The following is a 23,284-nucleotide window of genomic DNA, read 5'->3' as shown; positions in this document are numbered from 1 at the left end:
ATAATAATAAATGTGACTTATATAGGGCTTTTCATGATCCACAGAGACACTTGAACAAAAATAAAAATCTGCTGTTGGTGGAAAAGTGGTAAGAGTTTGCTTTGTCTACTAAAATGTATTGTATTTTTCTTTTCCTTATAGATAAAATTACAGATAGTGGTGACTCATAGCTCACCACAATTGATTTTATTGTATTATTTAAATTTGCTCTTAGACTTATAAATACAAAAAAAAAAAAAAAACGAAAACAGCATGGAAAAAAACGACTAGATAATAGAAATGAAAATCCTTGGTGAACTTGCATCACCTACTGCTTTTGTTTATTGATATTATCCTACAGATAGCTAAGATTTGAATGAAAATGGTATATTGTTGACTTTTTATATTTACTGTTCCACCACAGGTTTGATTTGATTTTTAATTCTTAATTTGTAGGGAGTAATGTTACACGAGTTTGATATAAGAATAGGAATATACTATTTTCCTTGGCATTAAGTTTTATGAATAAAAATACAAATGGCTAAAAAACCTAAAGATAAAACATTTGGTTTTAAGTTACTCATATCATTCATTTCGTTTAGTTGCATAACATTTTATTTCCACTTGTATGCTTTTTGTAGGACCGCCCCGGATGGGAAAGTAGGCCAGTCTCATTTTCACTGCGCGGTGAATCATCTCCCTCATACACGATCTTTGTCGGGTGCCACGCTCCTCTGAGAGGTCGGGGCCGAGCGGCTCTCACAAATACGCCGCACGGTGCGCGAGGTTTGTTGTGCGGGGGCCGTGACAAAGTTGAGATGAGAACCGTCGGACGCTGGTGACACGTCTGAGCGACAACATGGAGAAGCAGGGCAGATTACTGTCATCGAAGCTCCATCAGGGGCGCAGACAGGTAGAAGTTGTTCTGAATCGCTGTGCTCTGGCGTGGAAGGAAATTGAGAAGAGCAAGAGACGGAGCTCTGGCACCGGCAGCGTCTCTGAGACAGGTGAGTGTGTGAGGCTGAGGGTGGGGATCACTTAGATGGCTCTGTTATAATGCCAACAAAACAGCTTCTCCTCTAGAGCTGAGAAATACATGCTAAACAAACGAAACAGTCTTGTTAGAAATAGATTAATACATTTTTCAGTAAAAATCAAAAAAAGGTCAAAACATCAAATTCATATAATTGCATAAGAAAGTGCCAATATAGTTGTATTTAAGCCTCTATGGAAGTGGTAGCCTAATTAGTGTGTGTTAATGTGTCCCCCCCTCTGCACTCCTTATCAGGATCATGCACATGTGGAAGGGACACAGTCCGCTCATGTGCGGCTGTAGTTGTGGTGTGCAGAGTACAGACAGCAGGTGACACAGGTGGGTCTTCAGTCAGAGACAGTCAGGAGGCTCTGTTTGACCTCAAAGGGAACACTAGTAGGGGTGTAGGCCACTGCTCTTTGAAACCCTGTCTCCCCAAGGGCTCACCCTATCATCAACTCATTCATTAAAACAGGCGCCCTCTGCCCCAGTGTACTCTACAAAATGTCAGCTTTTTAGGACCTTAATACTATCCTCGTTTTCAGAGTTAATCCAGGAAAGTTTGATAAAGCAGATGGCAGAAATTTGCCCAGCCATACAGGACTGGGAGGGAATTTTTTGACATTAGGTGTAACTTAACGTGTACACCCTCTCCCTGCCAGGTATAACAGGTTTCTGACCTCGCCGACTGATGAAACTAATGCTAAGCTAGCTCGCTACTGCCCGTTCAGAATGATGAGTAGACATAATATGGAAAGTTGTGAAAAAAAACATTTAAACATTTAACAACAATTATTTTAATCATTAAGCACACACAATATGATTGAAATTACAGAACAGGCCCTCGCATAATACATTTCCAACTGAATACATAAAACTTTAATACACATATTTCCCTGTGTTGGCCTATGTAAACTCTGGACCGCTAGATGCATGGCTAACTGAGCTAACTCGCTAATAGCAGCGAGTTAGCAGCAGCAATGAGTGGTAAACCTGGTGATATGCTGCTATCTTTTTGTTTGGCTATTAAATGAGACAGCCCGCCAATTATTACATATTTTCGCCTATTTTTTAAAGGAACCCTCTATGTTTCTAGTCTGAAATGGACAACCTAGAGGTTCTAAAGCGGGCCTTTCCACACAAGCCACACAAGAGACGAGGTGTATTCAGTTGGTTGCAATCTACAACCGTGCCACTTAATCCTGCACACTTGTCCTTTTGATGGCGTAGTCCGGTTGAGTAAATCACATCTGCGAAACTTAATTTGAAGTTACTGAGAAGTTTGTAGGGACATATACTCTTAAGCTTGTGATGTCTTAATGACTATACTGTTGGTGCAGCTGCCTCCAGGGTCACAGTTCGCTGGAATCCCAGCATACACTGGGTTAATGGTGTGTAACTTACATTGCCTTCGCAATAACCGTGGCTGTCAACCAGTGCTCCGATTTCTGTCCCTTTCCATACTTTGCATCAGACAAGTTCCACTTAATCCAGATGTCCTTACCACCTCCCGAGGCTAATGTTTGTTCATCTAGATGAGTTCTCTGGTCTGCAATTACTGTACCATATCGAGCGGAGTGATTACAGCTGGCACTGCACACTTCAAGTTTAAACCTGGCCATTGACCTTCCTCAAAGTGGTATCAAGCGCCCTATAATAACCTGCGGTAAAGACTTTCATTTATTGAGTCAATGTTCAATGCGGCTACATCAAATCCCCCCACTGCCCCCCCGGTGATCACTGTGACAAGAGCAGGTCAGTTTACCCCGGAGTAAGGTGTCAAACAAGGAGACTGTACCGGTAATGAATATCCAATACATTTAACATCAAACACCAGACTTAAACAGAAGGGTCACACTTTTTCTAAGGAAAAATAAAAATGACTTGAAGTGCTTCAGCAGGCCAAAGTGTATTTATCTTATCCAGTCTTTGAGTAGAGTGCGGTTATCATTCGTCGTCAATTATCTAGTTAATCAGTGACTACATTGTAGAAGGACGTGGAGGTGAGAAGAAAAAACGTCTGATTGCTCTATTTCTGGACTCCACGTGATGTACGCGAACGCTTTCCCCTCCGTGCAGTTATGTCACTGCCAGTTTACCTTAGATTTGGACGCTGTACAATTTCACAGACTCATTGGTGAAATGTCCTTGAGATGTTTGTCGACGCAAATGAATGAGTGAATTCTTGTTTTCATGCTCCAGCTCAGTTAATTGAAAACGGAAAATAGAAAGAGTTGACAAAACAAACTTAAAAATCCGGAGAAATGTAATAGATAGAGGGTGACAAGTTGGTGTCAGTTAATGTTTTCTATCACGTTCAGAAGTTAAGAAGCATCAGTGAATCCGCCGCGCAGCGCTGAGAACACAGAGAGAAGTTAATCCCAGCTGATAGCAGGAAATCATGCAGCGTGACTCAAACTTGACAGGCCTTACCATGCACATTTTCCTTTTCTTTTTTTCCCTCCAGTACGGTTTTCCAAAACATCAAGCTGACACGCAAGCGCAGCGAATGCCAAGAGGAATTGTTCTGAGCGGTAAACATCGCTCCGCTCTTGATGCCTCGGTTTAGACAACATTAGCGGATGTTGCTGTTTGACATTTAAGTGGATTTGGTCGAAATCGGAGCATCCGTCAGTCTGATGTGCTGAGTGGGGAACACGACAGGGTATCCTAGCCAGGATTGTTATTTGTTTGCACACAGATTTGCTTTCACAAAACACACAAACAAAATCCAATCACCGAGATGGCATGGCCCCCTGAGCCTGGGGCAAATCTTGTGTCCACATAATGCCTGAGTCACTCCTCTGATACAACATGCCATCCCATCTTGGAGGGAAATCTAGAATAAATCATGGCATATGCTTTAGAGAGCGCTCCCCTTTCCCTCCAAATCATTATGCTTAGCCAGTGGTACTTCCTCAGGCCCTCTTAAGCCTAGATATCTCTCTTGGCCGGGGGGGGTTTAGATATTTGCTTTCCCATATGGTAGCGCTGGATACAGATCCAAAGTGTTACAATCAGGGATTCACTTACAGCGGCGCTGGAAGTATTGGAAATCAGGCTGAAATAGGGTATCAGCACCGCAGGATTTCCTCTGTCATAAAATCCGATAGCAGAATTCACATAAAACAAATAAAGGAGGAAAACAAAGCTGCATGATATTGTGCATTGGGCTCTTATAGAACTACAAGTCTCAAAAGTTTATAGTACTTCAGCCATGCTATGTTAGCAGCTCTAAGAGGCAGTAGATTTGCATTGATGCTACACATCAGTATACTTATATGCTGATGTTTAGCTGGTATACTATTTACTTCTTTCATCGTCTTGCATGTAAGCATGCAAACATTTGCTAATTAGCACCTAACACAAAATGTCACAGTATGTTTTTTTTTCATTCTTAAAACTAAACTCTGAAATTCTGAAGTACTCACTGCTAAGTTGTTTCAATGCAACCTGAAGTAGACATGTAGAGTGATTTTATTTTATTTCATTTGGTCGGAAATATCTACTTTCAAAAGCTCGCAATGAAAACCACATATGTTAATGTCATGTTGGCGCCAGAAGAAATGTCAGAGGGCCACTGAAGTCACTGGGATTCGTCATCTTTTTATTGGAACTAGTTGAAAAGTCAGGAGCTCAGCAAAGTCATTAGGGTTCATCCTCTGGGCCCCATGAATGTCTGTATCAAATTTCCAGCCAACAGATTTTGCGACATTTGATTAAATGTAAAAAAAAAAAAAAAAAAAAAAAAAAAAACCACCTTAGTGTGCACTTACAGAAAAGTCAAGGCATCATCAAAGTCACTAGGCTTCATCCTCTGGGGATCATAAACGTCTAGATTTGTTGGCCTCTCCAGCCAGTAGATGTAGACATTTTTCACCGGAACATTTTGAAGTGAACATTTTGACCTTTTCTTGACACTAGTTGAAAAGTCAGTCAGTTATCCACAGTTATCCTTCCGGGACTATGAATGTCTGTGCAAAATGTCACGGCTGTATATCAAATAATTGGTGAGATACTTCCATCTGGACCACTGTGGTGAACAGACTGTCTGACATCAAATCCTCAAAGCAATAAATCCAAAGACAACACATGAGAATGGAGATCTAGAGTTCCTCACAAAAAAATCAAGGTTACAAAAAAGTAACTTTCATATTGAAAATAATGACTTTTATCGACGGGAACTTTTGGCACTGGCAGCGAACCAGCAGTATCGTTGCCCCCCTAGCGACTGCTCTCCTGTTCTACCTTCCACCTCTGCTGTCCTCTCTCCTCCATCTGTTTGCCTAAGCATTGGCTTAACAAACCCACTGTGCCTGGGAGAAATCCACATGTCTTGTTTGACAGCTCACTGCTATGTGTGCCCAGGCAGATCTGTGCTTTGTAATCTAAAGCTGGTGCTCAATGCACAGGCCTGTCTGTACGTTGAGAGACGGCTGCAGAGGGAGGCAGAGACGTACAGAGAAATAAACACAGCCAGAAAGCGACAGTTGGAGATTGGGTAAACTGTGGTTTATATAGACCCTTTCATTACATTGATTGCATTTATTTACCTGCGGCTTTGGTCAATAGGGGTAAAGAGTAGGACCTCTAAAGCTAATTAAACAGTGAATCAATGACTTGCATGATGACGGGGGGAGGTTGAGTGACAAGTCCAAGGCTTTCCTCTCCGTGACAGGGCATCTACCTTGCAACACTTTCATACAGGGACTCCACTTCAACCAAGGACCGAGTATGCTCAAGAATTAGGTTGCATCAGCCCACAGCATTAACAGTTTATCAGTTTCACACCCTCATTTAATCCTACCCCCTCTCTTGCACCCATGTTGCATGTCACTTGCGATGCAATATGTAGAAGGCAAAAACAGGGATGAAATAAAACCAACATAAATCATGTGGAAATGCCTAAGAACGCAGGCATTTCTTTCAGCCTGCACCGGCTTGTCCTCTCACACATTGTCAGTGCCAAACCACAGTAACAATAAAGGGATTACATACTGATCCACTGTGTAAAGGGAGGGTTGCAGAGAACAGCAGCAGAATATGAATATGATGACAACTTGTCAGAAGACTAAAAGAAGGTGAGGCCAGGTGCTGTGCTGTCAGATATATATATATATATATATACACAAACACACAAAAAAAATCTCCTGTGTGAATGTATGCCAGTGCGGAGGATACACAGAGTTGAGGTCAAATTCTGTACAATCATCTCCAAATCTGTCATAGCCTTACTCATTTTACTGACGAGAGATTGTCTTGGGGTTGGGGCTCTTCGACACCCATGTGCGGAAAAACCCAGGGCGTGACGAGGAATTCACAGGCGCTACGTTGACGTGAGGTGCTGTGCGGGAGACTATTATCTTCAATGGAATCCTGTCAGGTGGGATGCCACCCAGTTTTCAGGAAGCAGGATGAGCAGGATCATGATTCCAGTCAAACCATTTTTAACACATATGACCAAACAGGCACAGGTACTTGTTGATCCACTGTGAAGGAACAGTAAGGGAAAATACTAACCTAGCATCACAGAAACTGAGGTTCAGCTCACAGCAGTGGTGCCTCAGGCTTCGTACCATAAAGGCCTGGTTGGACCAGCCTTTAAAATGGGACATTTTTATACAATAGTTTCAGTGGAACCGCCAAAATCATTGGATTTACTTGTTGGCACAAAGTGAATCTCTAAAAATATTATATGTCACAGTTCAACCAAGGTGATGTTTGTACCCTCAACCAATAGCAAACTGTCTTGACAGCCCTGATCTTTGATGTAGTTCTTTCTTGAGAAATGTAGTTGAATTCTGAATCCCATTCCGTCAAATATCGATGCTTTGGGTTTGAATTTCGGGCTGAAAACCGACCCAAAACATCCGTACTTGACGCCCTGGGACTCGTCAATCCACTATTTTCTCCAGAATCGCCATCCCTCCTTTTGAACTGAGTGAACTTCTCCCGTTAGCAAAGGCGCTAATGATTTTGTCGACTGACAGCTCAAAGAGCATTTTTTTCCCTCTGAAATAACAGTAAAACAGTAAAAGGAAGGGGAGTGTAAGGCACAAGACAGAGGAAATAGATGACGCTCTGGGAGCTTTGTTACTGACCAGTGTCCCTGTCTGGATAGCATGTTAACTACACACTCACCAACTATGACCTACAAGTACATACTAGGTCACCAGAGGTCCTAGAACTAAAGATTTCAGGAGGATATGTGAATGAATTTCGATGTGCCACTTGTGACCAGATCTTGTGGTGGGAAGCCTGTGAGGGATCATGTGGAAAAAAAGCGCATGTAGAAATAGCCAGCCTCCCAAGCTATAGTCACCTTTTATGCCAAAAGGCTACAATTCTGCTCTTCTTTTTCCTCTGCAGGAGTGAATAACAGGTCTTCTTCAGAGCCATGGGCTTGAATTACATGGTGGATAGTATTTCTACCAAATGAGCTGAATTGAACTGACCTCCTAAGCTCCATTATGTTAACACAAAGATCCTCTTTCTTCTATTATTATTATAGGATACAATTATTACAGAGACCAGTGGCTCTGAATCCTTCTGAAGTACAGTTTGATTTTTTTTTTTAGCCCTCCGGGGTTGTAAAAGGGCCACTTCACGGATTTCAAACTATACCCCTATGTTCTTCTCACAAAATGACATACTTGGAACAAACCAGTACATTAACCTGAACTTTCTGGCTCCTAGAAGATGCTGCAACCTGCAACCTATGACAAGCCTCATTTTAAGGAGTCACAGCCAAAAACGATTGGGAACTACTGGTGTATACACGTATGAGCAATACAAATTCACAGGTTGTTTAAAAATCTTCCTGGCCCTTTGACAGCTTACAATACTTCATCGCAGGTGTTAATCCATCTCATGGGGTTAGAATGGAAACCAGTAGCAACCCTGAGCCCTGAGGACTTGGGTGTTTCTGCCTTAGCAGAGAAAGGCACAGACAATGCCAGAGTTGGGGATTACATTTACACTCGGGGCAGAGCATTGCACTGCCATTGCCAGAATTTGAGGTCCATTCCCTGTCTTGTGCATTGATAAGAGTTTCACATGTGAGGGTTAGGGAATCATCCTTTGTGTTTGTCCTTGTCCTCATGCCAAATCATTGTCTCTCTGAACTTGGCCTTATTTACATGGCACTCATGGTTTCAGTTCAGGTGTCTCAGTTTCCACAGGAGAGGTTCAACTGCACCAAAATGCAGCATACAATACACATTTTGAAATGAGGATACAGCGAGCATGATTCTGTCCAAAACAAATTTAGCCTACTAGTAACTCCAAGACTAATGCATTTAATGTCCTAAAGGGGCTTTGGGAAACTTCTGTGTTGTGGTGGGACGGGCCAAGTCTAGCTGTTTAGCGTAGTAACTTCAGTAGATATCGTTGCAACACAATACATTCACATTATCATGTGAAAACTGCCATTTATTCACATACTGTTGATAATTTTAAGTAATCTTTGAATGTTTGTAACTAAAATTCTCACATATTGCCCCTTTAAGTGTAAAGTGGTTCTACTATTACTATTTCTGTGCCAGTTTCCCGCTTTTATGCTAAGTTTAGCTAAACTTACAAACTCCTTGGCTTTAGCCACAAATTTAGAATACATTCTTGGAAGTGATAACGTTTTTTAGTTGCAACTCATTGTGAGTTAATAGTGAATAGAACTGAAAAGGTGTATTTCCCAAAATGCTGAACTATTCCTTTAAAGTTATAAATTGTATTTTCACCACTGTTATCGTCTGTACGTGATCAGCTTGTATGCAAGCTAATCATTCTGTTGAACCTCCAGTCAGTTAGAATCATGTGCAACCTACTTGAATGGAAAGATTTAAAAGATATTTTTCCCAACTAGTTGGAACCCTGTGGCTTTATATGAAAACATTGATATCAATATGACCTGGCAGCCTGAAGTGTTTACATTAGGCTCTGCTGGGAATTATGAGTCAGTAACGCAAACACAAAGAGTCACGCTCCAGGTCACACTAATTTAATCAGTTATGCCTTGAATTTGTTGAAGCGACAATATTAGTGTTTGTTTGTCATTTTGTGCTATTTATCTGGGTTGCACTCCTCTTGACTGATTATTTGTGTAATGTTGGAGCGCGTCCTCACGTAACCCACGTACAGAGATGGAAAGCAAGTACATCAGAAAGTAGCAAATCATATATGCCATTTATTGTGACATGGTTGCAGAGTATTGAAGCCAGACATGGCATACGTTAATCTAAATGACACCAGTCTCCTTTATGTGTCCGCAGCTTTGTAGCAACAACATTGGAATGCTTTGTCGCAGAACAAGTTGCAGACATTAGATAATGAACCCTTTCCCTGAAAAGCTGACTTTCTGCAGGTAGCAGGCCTCTCCGGCTCACAGCGAACTCGCTGAGCCCTGTGGTATGAATAGGCAGCGCGCACACTGGCTGACTGCCAGTGCTAAGATTCTTTTCAAGCACAAAGAAAAGTATGTCAGAGCAGAGAGGATCTGTGTTGTATGGCCGAGGGCTTAGCATGTAGCTTAGGGACTGCACTGAGCTAAAAAGTAGGGAATTTGTGTGTGGCTATGAGTGGGATTATTGTGTACTTCTTCCCTGTGCATATCTGAGCATGTGTGTGTCTGTGCCTCTGTAAGCGTGTGTGTGGTAGGGTTATTGGAGCAGTGATTGAATATGGGAATGTCAGCCATTGTTTCCAGTTCCTTCCCTAACACAGATCATTGGAATTGTTGGCTTTGAACTTGCCTCGATGGTTAATTTGACCAAGTTGTTCAAAGGACAGGCCTGACTAGAGAGAGAGACCGCCTGAAATGACTCAGTGATGAACGTCTGCCTTTTTTTTTTTTTTTTGTCTTTTACAACAGTAGATTTGCCTGCCAGGCTAACACAGAGAAAAAGATTTCATGCATTTTTCATATTTTTACCCTCTAAACCAGGGAGCTTAAGATAACAAACATGCAAATGTGTAAGATACCAGATAAGATATTCTAATGTATTCCACTGATTTGGCACAACTCGGGTACAAGTTTGGTGCTCAGATATGAAATAAACAGCAAATGCAATATTCATGTTGAATTATCTCAAATCTACTACAGTTTGTTGTAAGCTTAGACTCATTCTGACTATAATATTCACTATCAACATGCCACATTTTTACCAAAGATAATCTCCCTTTTCTCATCCCTGTACGCTTGCATGAAATGATTTTTGACATGTCGGACCACCCCCCCCAATACGCCATGTCTATTTTGTCAGCACATCTCAGTGATAAGTCAAGCTATCAGTAGAACGTGTTGCGCAAACAGAAACAACAGTAAAAGTAGATTTGAGTCTCAGTTATCTCCCTTTCCCTATTTATATCCTACACACGTGCGTATCGGGTGTGCTTGAATCAATACCCTCAACAATAAACGTACTCTGTGATCTGTTTGGGTGAGATACAACTCGCTGTGAACATCCACAGGCGTTGGTCTGTCTGACGTATTTACCTGTATCTCGATGGCAATAATGAGTAGACAGTAGAGAAAGCACAGGTGAAAATAATAAAATGAATGACGGCTTGATTCCATTTAGCTTGCTTCAGCCTCAGGGACCTGGCATTGTGCGTGCCGCCTCACCATCACACTGTCATGGCTGATCGGGACTCTTGAATAGACCAGAGCCATCGTTAGTGCTGCTCTTAATATGGCAAGTCAAAATTTGAAAAGGTCTAATAGCACCTGAGGAGAGGTTTAAAGTGAGCCTATGTAACTTTTTCTGACCAGCGACCTACTGTGGATACAAGAGGGGACTGGTAAATGCTAAAACAGGGTGGTGGCACAAGATGACAGGAGCCATAAAGTCAGCAAAATTACAGTAAAGTCATCAAGGTTTTATCAGTGACACAGCATTATATCTATCTAAAGGTTATGCTACCTTCAGCTTATCTAAGCTGACATAAGATACTGCTCACACCCACTGACTGTATAGAATATTCAACAGAACCACCATGGGTGGTCACCCCTAGGTTTCTGAGAAGCCACAATGAAAACACATGGTCAGTGGTACCGGCCGTCCCCATCCTATCAGTGCCTGCCCTCCACTAGCTCCAGGCTAATCAAAAAAAGCCTAGTTTATTAAACAAGCCCACTATCTGGAAGCTACCAGGCTAGCCAAGGCTAACAAGCTATCTGTGTTTACACATAAAGAATACTGCATTTCGCCTCAGGTTATTCACGTGAGTTTGACTGCGGGTTTATTTGCCCCAATCCGACAGAATAATTAACTGTACATTAGCCGCAAGACAGCAAGCATCGAGGGTGTGTGTCTTTGTTCAAGGCTTTAGAGGGGTTAGCTAAGTGTGTAGCATTAATAAAGGTGGTTATGGTTAAGTGGCAGAACGCGCTGGAATTCGCACAAGTAATTTATATAAGGTATCATCAGAGCTAGGGATAAGGTGGATATATTGTGCTTGTGGTTGGACTGTGGCTGTTTTACCAGGAGTTTAATGGAAGTTTGATATCAGTTTGGAGAAGCTAATCTTCTCATGTTAGCTTGACGCAAGGACTAGCCCTGTGGGGAGGTGGTTATCCACTATCCAAAGAGTAGAAATGACACATTTGAAGAATCAGCAGGCTTTTGTTCAAAGTTGGAGGGTAAGAAGTTTCCACTGTGAGTGCAGGACTTTCATTGTGCTGCTTGCTGCCACGGCTAATGTTAAGCGTGCTGTTGAGTCAGAGTACACCTTCAAAAATTAGGCTGGCTGCTTGTAAAACAACAATTTCCTATTTTCTTTTCCTAAACATTAAATGCTCCAGTAAATACTGACAATATGGTGTATGGGTGTGGAGGTTCTGGAGTTGATTAAAGGCCCCATTGACAGAGCTGGTTACCCAGAAAGTCAACATGGCTGAACAGAATACGCAGTTTAGAAAATGGATAGAATGTAAAAGTCACAATCACTGTCAGCAATCCATTATATAATTTAATTCAATTCCAACAATCACTTTGGCAGAGCACTAGGTGCCATTTTTCAAATACTTGGAATGAAACTCCTCATTCTTGTTTTCCTTTTTTTTCCTGAAATAAAGCCATTACCCACATGGCCATAACTCCTTCCTATTTGTCAAAGTGTGAATATCGATGGCCATAAAGTTATTCATGCCTGCATGGCGCATCATTTTTATTTGAGAAAGAAATGAAATCCTATTCCCTCACACTCCCAGGAGAGAAATAATATGTCATGCCTCCCTCCCATCCATTTCAGCATATCAGTTGAATAAATTTGCAGGAGAGACTGGAATGTCTGTATGTGATGCAGTTGAAGAGGTCAGTTAAACTCATTGCAAGTAATATTGTCCTATTCCTTTTCCAGATTCCTTGTACAAAGTGAGCCTTTGAATTTGTTCTGTCTGTACCGTAGCCATCTTTTGCGTTTGAATGCTCGGGATTTCAGGATTTAATATAGAAACGTTTATCAGGGGAAAAGCTACACTGTGAGATCTATTGTAGAGTATTTTGGTGTCACCTTCCTAGGCATTGAGTTGCACCATATTACAGTCCATATCTTGGGTGTTCAAGCTATTTTTGGATGATTTCATTGCCCATCTTTGGACTTCCCAAGGTCAGTCTGTTTCATAAAAGGACCAACTTGTCCTCACTTACCAGAATGAACGTGGAAAAAACATTATTTTCCCAATCTCTGCATTTCAAATACAGCAAATGAATACCCGTTAAAATCTTTAATGTCACCAAGCAGCTCCTTTTTAAGGCACCTGACCTCACCCACCTCATCTCTTCACTGCCAGGAGGTACCAGATCACACCGTACTTGATACATTTTGTTAATGAACGGATCATTCAAACACAGACAAAAATCTTTCATCCCAAAGTCACTTTAAACTAGCAGCGTGAATCCAGTTCCCTTGGGAAAGTAGGACACGGAGATGCAGTTCCTCACAAAACACTCGCCGGCTCTCTGGGGAGATGTCTGTGTTATTCCTTCTATTGATTTAACAGTTTGTTTAATCAATTGTGGGCTGCGTTTCTTCACATAAAAAACCTTTATAACTGAATTGTTTAAGCTGGCGCAATATGTAGGAATTTTCATTTAAAACATAAAAAAGTAACTAAAATTATCAACAGAATGTGAAGAAATAATGATGTCAAAGACGCCGATGTCTTGTGTTGCAGAGATGTAGGTTAAAGTCAGCTGGCTAGTTGCTAACCAGTTATCTCCTTTCCACTTTGTACCTCAAGAGGAGACAGCTAATACAGCCACTAGCTTTACAGTTAAGTGAGCTTACTAGCTAATTGCACCTGGCTATAGTTAGCAGAGGTTAGCGGTTACTCTGGTATCAATTAAATAATTGGCCAGTTCTTACATATTGCACCTTTTAAACCTTCACTTACTCATGTTTAAGCCTCTTGGGGGCAGCGGAAACAAGCTTCTTTTTTAGTTTTAAACAGCTTCTTATTTACAAAATGAGTAGATACAGAGCAGTATTGGCATCGATTTGAAAAAGCTGTTTGTTTAGATTAACGTTACTCCTACATTCTATGTACTTTTTGCTCTGTTTTGGTCTCCACCAACTCCTGATGGAAACTCCCTATTTGGACTATTAGCTGCTAAATGTTGGATTTTATTGGCTAGTCTCAAACTTTCTTTGTGTGCCATTTGGTGCCGGGCAGGAAGCGTAGAGTGAAGCTTTTCCACTGAAACAGCTGCCCGTTACGTCTGGAAATGAGGCTGTTGAGGGCGATTAAACTGAACCAAAACAATAAACAGTAAAAGTTATGGACCATAAAAGCAAAACGGTGATCTGAAACAGGCATCGTAGTAGAGCTGAGAGGAACAGCATAATCCGGTGATATTTCTTTGTGGTGTTATCTCAATGTGCGGCCCCTTTCACGGTATAAATGTGATATAGTGTGAATGTAAAGATATTGATAATTGCAGCTTACTTTACAGAAATGACTAATTCTTTTGTGAACATAGATTTGGCAATAAGTAACTTCCGCAGTTTCTTCCGTCGGTCAATGTGTGCCCGTGTACAGTGCATGTGAGAATTTATTGTCTTTATTGTGCCCGTAAAAGAGCACTATGCGTTGGTTATTGTGTAGTACAGTTGAGTAAAACTTTTATGATTTTGTGTCTCTCCAGCACTAAGCCATGCTGTCCAGGTGGGTGAAATAGTGGCTGTCTGCAAGACCAAGGACGATGACCCAGACAGCACAGAGACCAGGAGGAGTCGGAAAACGGCAAAGCAGCTCTCCAAGCTGTATCCACATTCATTCACAGGTATAAAACCTACACCGATATACACACTTAAAGGGTTACAACACCTGATGTTCACATTAAAGTGTGAGTACAAGTCAAAAAAACAAGCTTGTTTCCATAGTCAAAAAAAGTAGTATAAAGCCTTAAATGGCTCCAGAGGAAGCTGCAGGTAATGTGATAAATTGCCTCCAGTGATGTCGCTCCATGGCTCAGTTGCATTGTGGGTAAATCATATAACACCAATGGTAAGTGTCAGAACAAGCGATCAAAATCTAAAGAGCAGAACCGCAGATATCGCCTTTTTTATTCCACACATTTTTTTTCCTTAAAAAGTGCCTACGTTACCCATAATCAACTTAGCCACTGAGTGACATCACTGGAGGCAATTTATCAGATTGCATGCAGCCTCCTCTTGAGTCACTGAAGGATGAATACATTTTTTTTCACATACAGAGTCGTACTCACCAAGAGCAGTAAATATACTTTGATGTGTAAAATTGGTGGAGCTACCCTTTAACTATGCTCCTTATGTAGATGCGTCTTTTGTCCCTTCAGACAACAATGCCTGAAGCCAGTTTCAAGCACTGTCACTGTCATTTCACTGTAGTAGGTTAATGTCACATCACAGTTACATTTTGGGTAAGTGTGCCAACAGCCTGTGTGCAGCTCCACCAATCACAAGTGATCTGACACTAGAAATAAGCCTGGAGACAGCTCCACGGTCTGAGAGTAATGCATTAACAAGAGAGCCCCTCACAGCTTAGCTGACTGGGTCTAAGATGGCAGCATGCCAGTGACTTATGGGCTAATGCTTGATTTTGAGCCATTAGATTATATCCAGACAAGATCGGATTTACATTATTTATTGGAGAAAATGTAAAAAAAAATTACCTCACTAATGTGAGCCTTTTACTGGCATTAGAGTGCGTCGAGCCCAACTCGACTGCGTTCCCACGATCTCTGCAATTTTGGCAACGCTGACACGTTCCATCACTTATATCCTGATTATATAACATATTAAAGGATGATTTTACACCCACTCTGAGCATCTCTCTGCCTACCCCGCTGTAAGTACAAGGTACTGTGAGCGATTTGGACTGAAGAACTTGCCTGAGAAGTTAACTTTTCTATCAGATGAAAAGAATGCTTAGTGTGATAATTTGACTTTGAAATGCTTAGCGAGTGAATCTGCTGTCAAAGTGCTTAGCGAGTGAATTTTCAGGCCTTAATGTAAATATTCCAGTAATGTTCCCGAGCAGGATATTATGTGACTCCGTCTCTGCTTTTTTTGTCTGACTATCAGCAGAACCCTATTTTACTTAACCGACTTCTTCTTCATTTACCACATGCCCTCATTTCTTACTCATTCACGTCTCTGATTAACCTGGCTGGTGAGGATAAAGCCTGGGTTCATTCTAAGGTCAAGTCTGCACCGAAGCAAAGCCAGGTAGTGAATGTAGTCTGTGGAAAAACCTCTCTGGTGACGTAAATAGACCTGGCCCAAAGTCCAAAAATACTATTATAGGCTTCAGAATATGATGGGGTTTTCACAGTGATGCTATCTGGGAAGTTATGGCTTGATTTAGCACATTTGGCGTTATCACTTGAAGTCAGATGAGAAATTCTCTTGTTTTGATACCATCTTTCTCCTGCTGACACACCTTTTTGTGCATCCTCGGTCTTATAACTACTGTATGCTTTCTAAGTGGAACAGAAATGGTTAATTCCTTACGTCGGACTGTGTGTGTCTATCAGCAAACTAGACCTAAAAATGTCTTAGTGCAACGTTAAAGGTGCAATATGTAGTGAAATAGCTAAAATTATGAGCAGAATGTGAATATTGATATTGAACACTTTTGACGTTCTGTCAAGAGCATCCATGTATTGTATTGCAGTCATATCCACTGAAGTTAGCATGCTCACAAGCTAGCAACAGCCTGGTCCAGTACAACGTTCCTGTGCTAGTGGCATAACTAATAACACTCCCCTGGTACTCCAAGCTCCTGGTCTAACCACTAGATGCACTGCTGATCGTGCTAACTATTTAACCGCAACTATAGTTAACAGCAGTTAGCGGTTACCCTGGTGATATGAGTATGAATTTGAGAGGTGGCTAATTCCTACGTGTTTGCGCTTTTAGATAACAAAATACTAAATATATAATAATCTGCATATTCTTTTTTCTCTTTCTCACACTCCCTTCCTTCCCTCTGTTGCGTTTCTCTCCAGTGTCTTACGTGAGGAGGACAAGTCAGCACCAGTGGCGGTGCAGTGATGTCACCTTCCACTGTGCCAATCAGGGGCTCTGCGAGCAGTGGGTCCAACTTATCAATGAGCAGCTGTCATTACTCAGTATGTTTATTTATGGATGTCCTCCAACAGATGTGGTACTTTGAACTTAATCATAACTTTACATAATCTGAATCACTTTATTGACTTGGTGCTGTAACAGTGTAGTATCAAGTGCTGATGATCTAGCTTGGTGACTGCTTTACGGCGAAAAAGTAAAGTAGAAGTACTTCAATATTGTCTTCTTTACATAAATAACAAATTTACCATTCAAGACAAGACCTGTTGTTGCATGAGCTCTTCCCCGTCCTTAACCTGTCTGTAAAGGGAGTGTGCATTATTGTCCATAAAAAAGCATTTTATTCTCTTCAGGAGTATCAGTGTCCTGAGGAGAGCCCGGAGGCAGACCTCTGAAAGAGGGTGCCTTCCTGCATTCTTCTTCTAGACAGTACCTCACAGGCATAGACATAAAGAATGTAGCCAGCAACAACAGCCTGATTAAACCATATAAATGGTGGTACTACAAACATTGAAAAAGTGTGGTCTCAGCTTGGACAAGAAGCACGATAAGGATGTCTGTATCATTGCTGGAGCCCAGCTTACTGTCCAGATGTGCACATCTGTCTCCTACATGTCACAAAATATTCAACTTGAAGACGTGAAGTACACATGTTAGAAAATTACATGACCACGGAAATATTATTACACTCAACATGTTGAGCTTTAGTACATTTTTGATATAGTTGAATATAAAATTTAGTATTTTACACTTAATATGTGTTCGTAAATTGATGACATGGTTGCGTTCTGCAATATTTGGTATGTAGCATGTTGAAATGTAAGACGTGTTCAACTGATTGGAAATGGTCTACTTGGCATAGTTTTCCCGACAGGATCAATCAATCTAAGAATACAAACTATTCATTGTGAAGATGAAGCCTCGGTGAGTTCAGTAGAGTTGAGCCTTCTCCACAGAGCAGCTTTACATCACCCATTGACAACCCATTTATGTAATCTAATGGCACTTTTGTCTTATTGCCAAAAAATATTGTGCCCTATATTTCCCATTTAACAGTTGACACCAATCCATTCATTTTCAAATCCTAACAGCTGCTGTATCTCAGTTTGTTGTCCTAAACACAGTCTTCCACAACAGCCATAAAAAAAGCCATTTAGTATTCTCCCTCGCAGCACTTTGTTGGTTTATCACCGAGTGATGCAGCACCTCCGAATTGCTTCACACTCCTCCCATAGTCAGTAGACACACCATTTATTTCTTGAGCGGTGTGTTTTGGGCGCCAGTCAGTTTGACTAAGCATTATGAGAAAGGTCTCTGGTTAATGAAAACTTCATCAAGCTGCCGTCAGTTACACATTTGTGAAAAAGGTAAACACTGGGCCTTTTTAATCTCTATCTCATACCCTTCCCTCACTTTGCAGGCAACCGACCGAAGAGCCTTCTGGTGTACATCAATCCCTACGGAGGAACGCAGAGCGGGAAGCGTATTTACGAGCAGAAGGTGGCTCCACTGTTCCGCCGCGCCTGCATCTCCACTGACGTGATTGGTGGGTCCCTATCAGTGGTGTTTTTCAACATTTAAATAAAAAATGAGCCTCAGTGGTCGCCATATAGATCTCCACCGCCACGGTGGCCTCTCACAGGGACCGAAGAGGCTTGCAAGGATATGATTTGGCTTATAGTGCCATTAATCACGCCACCTCCTTAATGGAAGCTGTGATAGTTGATAAGCTTTGGTATCCAAACACATCTATTATTCAATAAGTGTATGCTCCATCTACACATAGTCTGGGGTATTGATGGTCCATCAAAGTGAATACTGTTCACTCTGGGCTGCTGTGAATTGCAGGTGTGTATTTGTGTTGATATTATACGCTTGGTAAACAGATTTACCGTTGAAATATTGTTTTTGTTTTTGTGGGCCCAGGGCTCATTTTGCAGGCTAATATACAATAGCTGAATTAGGATGTTTTGTGCCACTGTGCCTTTGCTTTTCCTGAGCATTCATCTGCACCAAAGGCTCCTGTGAATGTAACAAAGGTGCAGTTATTTTCCACGCCTTATGTTTCAAAATGCCAGTGATAGCTTGCTTGTTCAACTACTCAAAGCACAAAAAGTCAGTCGTTATTTTGTCAGTACGTTCCCTTGCACTGACGCTTACGCTTGCCATTTGATTTGTTTCCATAGTTACAGAGCGGGCCAATCATGCCAGGGACCACTTGAAAACAGAGGCCAATCTAGATAAATATGACGGGTGAGTACTCAAGCTAGATAGCTGTTGCTTTTAGCTTTTCATCGCAGGTTCTTCACAGTTACATGGAGTTGACTCCTGTCTCTTCATTTTATAATAGAGCCGCGGAGAGACTCGGCTGTGAGCTGTGTTTCAATTATTGGCCATTTAAGAGTTTGTTATGAGGCCCTGTTTTGCTGTAATGTGTTTTCTCTCAGGTTGTAATCACTGAGACAAAGCCCTCTGTGCTTCTCACACTTAACAATCAGTGCCATTGTGATGATCTCAGACATTGACCTCCACTTCCTTGTGCAAAGTTGGCTTTGTTTTTGGTTTTTCTGGTCTGACTTTTGATCGGTATTTCTGAACATTTGGCGGATAAACATCATTAAACATGCAGGGAGTGTTGCAAACAGATGGTGTTGATATCCTCTCTGTTTTGCAACGACTGACTTCATGTTCTAGTGTGACCCTTCAAATCAAATTTGCAGACCCACCCTGCTAATAGTTATAATAATGATAATAATACAAAGGCTCAAAACCCAGATCTACAATTAAAGTGATTTAATGGATGAACTTACATGACTAAATATAGTTAAAAACACAATAACAACAGGCTACACCCATGCTAGCAGCACTTCCAGACTGTACTTAGGCAGAGCTGTGCTTTGAGCTAAATGCACTTTTTAGTTTCTTACATGCTCAAATAGAAAATGCTAACATGACGATAGTATGCAGGTTTTATTATTTACCGTCATTTCTGTTTAGCTTGTTATCATGCTAACATTTTCCAGTAACTACGTAAAGTGCAATTGATAACATGCAGCCGCTTAAAGGGCCGTTCCATCTCCCCCTTCTACTGCATTCAGGCCACAAAACTGCTGATGTTGTAACAAACCCCTCGAGTGGTTGCAAGTTTGGGAACAAGCTAATGTTGCTAAAGCAAGCTAACATCCGCCAGCAAACGTCAGCTAACATTGCTTACGCTAGCTAGCAAATGTTAACGTTGCTTGCACAAGGTAATGTTATCATTGCTAATGCTAGCTAGCTAACATAAGTACAATATGCTGGGCACATACTGTAGAACTCATTCTTACATATTTTTCCACAAACTGGCAACTACCAAGACTGTAGATCACTGATAACACAGTAACCATGTAATACCAACGGCGTGAACAGTGACGCACAACATATGCGTCGGAAGAATATTTAGCCCCATGATACCTGTGTCAGTCATAATTGCTACGCAGCTGCCCGCTCAAGGCCGGCGGGATGCAGCATAATCATGAATGGCCACTGCCTTTTTAATAGGTGCTTACGCCCTGCCGTGGTATTAAATGTGGAGACACTTGATAGATTTACTTAATTAGAGACCCGTGGCCCATATTTTCGCCTCCTCAGTCAAACACACGCCAATGTTAAACCCCGGCTATTAAAGGAAACGTGTGGTGGAGCACCTCACCCCCACCGTTAGCTGCCTCAAGACAGCTAACAGGAAGCAGGTCGAATTTGTCTTCAAAATAAGAGCTTTATATTGCACCCCATTGGAGTTTAGAACTGGGTTCTTAGAGGGGGGGCTTTTAATTTGAAAGTAGCTACCGTTAGTAGCTTGCCGCTAAAACAACAAGCTGACAACAAAGACAGCTACAGAGACCAAGAAGGCGCTAGCATCTCCTGGATCTCAGCGGCTTTCCAGTTACTTATCTTGACGTCTGCAGGTGAAGTAATGGACTGACTGCTGTAATCAGCTGTTTCCTGGTTTTAAAACTCCTGGCTGTGGGTCGCACAACAGTGCACGTCATCGACACCTCCGCCCATCTCAAGCAATTGCCGGCACATCGACGACTTGGATTTACATAGCAATGGAGGTGGAAAAAATGTTTCCCTCTGAGGCGTCATATTGGCAGACCAAAACAGACCCCCAATATACCGCCTTCTAAATCAGCGGACCTAGCTGCAGAAAGGACGGCCAATTTGGCAGCATGCTGCCCAGCATAAAAATGGCTATTGATTCACAAATGCATCTAAAACGGTTTTCCATATGACCTTTAACACAAAGTGCAGCTGAGGTACTTATTTTATTTGGACAGTGACTGAACAGTATCGAGTACTGGCTAATTTAGAATTTTTACCCAATGGATGAAATCGAGAAATTTAATCTGAGTGATCACCAAGGAGATTACAGTTCAACCTGAGGGAAACATGAATGTCTGTACCAAATACTGTGGTAATCCATCTGATATATAGAGACGTTTCAAGCATAACCAAAAATGAAAGCCTCATGGTGACTGAAGAAGGATAAGAAAGGGGCTCGCCAAAATACGTAAGATTTGTCATCTGGAAACTTTTTAAAACTTTCGCCTACTGGAAGCTCTTTGGAAAAAGTCAGGGGATCTTTTCAGTCATTAGAAATCATTATTTTGAAACCAACGTCATCTATACGAAATGTAATGTCAAGTAAAATAGGGCTTATTTAAGGAAGTACTGAGATAGCTAGGTTTTACTAACTTCCGCTTCTCATAGTGTTCTCAGTTGCATGTTATATTTTGAATCCAAGAGAGAGATGCAAAATGCATATAACCTAAACAGATATGATGCTTTTGAAATATTTGATCTTAAGGTAGCTTGCAGGCAGGTTGGTAAAGCACCCAGGACTGATCCCTGTGGAATGCCATGTGTGAAATGGATAGAGTAGAATTTACAGTCCCTGTAGCAACACAAAAGTTCCTTTTAGAGACAGGAACAAAATAAATCTTTGATTTTACCCAGTACACTCTCCCTCTTTAGAAAGAATCAAAGTCAAGTGTAACCTATAGCAAAAGCAGTGTTCTTTACAGTATTAGAATCTCCACTTATTACAATAATTTCAGGCACGTAGCTGATTCTTCTCTCTAGAACCTCTAGTAAAACTAAGGATCTCTAAATAACTCACAGAGGTCATGTAAGTTTGTGTTTTACCACAAATTGAACATGATGCCGAAGCCCACAACGGTGAGCAAAAAGAGGGCATGTGAAGCGAAAGTGCTGCTGATGGTCGAATAGAAAGACCATCAATAACATGAAAGGTTTTTCCTGCCGAGTACCCCACCATCTCCCGCTTCTATTCATCAGATATTCAGTCCAGCAGAGCAGGGCTAGAGTCCATTATGCTTTTTACTCTGCAGTACATAATGTTTATAGGTCAATTTCTGTGAGGTTTTGATATAGACTTATAAAGGGTGTAATGCTGGGTGGCACAGTGTGAGATTCCTATGTACTGAAGGCTTTCATGGTTACATCTGCTGTCCAGCTGCATTTTGTTATTTTTCCTCATAAATCTCTGCTTTAGTGAGAACACCAACATATAATCTGGCACATTATGTGGCGCCCACCCAGGCTACATGTATTACCTGAAACTATGCTTGACAGAGTTCAAGTCTGTCGCAGAACTGTAAATTGTTGTTATAATGTGTCTGTCCAGGGTGGTGTGTGTGGGTGGAGATGGGATGTTCAGTGAGGTCCTGCACGGTTTGGTCACCAGGACCCAGACAAACAACGGCGTGGACCTGAACCAACCAGATACGGAGCTGGTGCCGTGCTCTCTACGCATAGGGATTATTCCTGCAGGTAAGCTATGGCCGCTATATCAAACAAAGACATATAGGGGGTTTGGAAACAGCAGTGAGTAAGGATTGGTTCTAGTAGTGTCAAATGAAAGGAATTTAACTTAGTTGTTACTGTAATTTAGTTAAAATCATTAAAAGGAATAGTTCTTGGCAAATATATGTATTGCTTACTTACCTAACAGCTCTTTTTGCTAAGAGTTAGATGAGAAGATTAAGAAAACATAAATGTTCCAAACAAGCAGTAAAGTATGGCGTGTAAAAGAAGAAGAACATATAGAAGATCTGTAGAAGTTCCAGGTCTCTATGATAAACATGAAGCTACAGCAGCCAGTTAGCTTAGCTTATAACAAAGGAAATAGCTAGCTTGGCTCCATCCAAAGGTAACAATATATGCCATAACACCATCATTAAAGCTCACTAATTCACAAAATGATATGTCTGTTTATTTTTTTTGTAATTGTACAAGGGGATTATATGTGTAGCTAAATTTTGGCGGGAAGCAGTAGGCTGAAATTTGACAGATGTGAGCTGTAAGCTAACATGCTGCTGGCTGTAGCGGTAATATGAGAGCAGTTTTAATATTCCTATGCAACACCTGGCAAGAAAGTGAATTTCCCAATATGTCGATCTACTTCTTCAAAGCTTTTCAAGCAACACAAAAGTCAAGGGCGCAATATGTAGGAGTTTGGCCACAGTTAGCTGTCACACTGTCAATACGATGCCCCCTATTTGTTCTGTAAGAATTTAACAGGTGGTCAATTCTTACATACTGCACATATGTGAAATGACAAAAGTAGAAATATTTCATGAGAGTTTGTGCTTCTATTGCTGTAAACGGCTAAATGTAAATTAATTTCACATAGATTTTTTT

The 23,284-nt window shown here is 41.3% G+C and overlaps 1 protein-coding gene across 1 annotated transcript in view; it reads left to right on the top strand.

Annotated features, from left to right (window-relative positions):
- The first annotated feature begins 663 nt into the window (after positions 1 to 663).
- Positions 664 to 23,284, top strand: part of cerk (ceramide kinase) — a 46,418-nt gene continuing 23,797 nt past the window's right edge. The window contains exons 1-6 of the mRNA XM_030440064.1: positions 664 to 986; positions 14,155 to 14,292; positions 16,501 to 16,623; positions 18,000 to 18,125; positions 18,766 to 18,832; positions 22,269 to 22,414. Coding sequence (XP_030295924.1) covers positions 839 to 986; positions 14,155 to 14,292; positions 16,501 to 16,623; positions 18,000 to 18,125; positions 18,766 to 18,832; positions 22,269 to 22,414 — 748 coding nt within the window. The 5' untranslated portion in view covers positions 664 to 838. The remainder of the gene's footprint in view (positions 987 to 14,154; positions 14,293 to 16,500; positions 16,624 to 17,999; positions 18,126 to 18,765; positions 18,833 to 22,268; positions 22,415 to 23,284) is intronic.

This window comes from Sparus aurata, chromosome 14 (assembly GCF_900880675.1).
Source record: "Sparus aurata chromosome 14, fSpaAur1.1, whole genome shotgun sequence".
Taxonomy (NCBI): Eukaryota; Metazoa; Chordata; class Actinopteri; order Spariformes; family Sparidae; genus Sparus; species Sparus aurata.
Note: the sequence above shows the minus strand (reverse complement) of the source record. Positions and strands in the feature narration are given on the sequence as shown.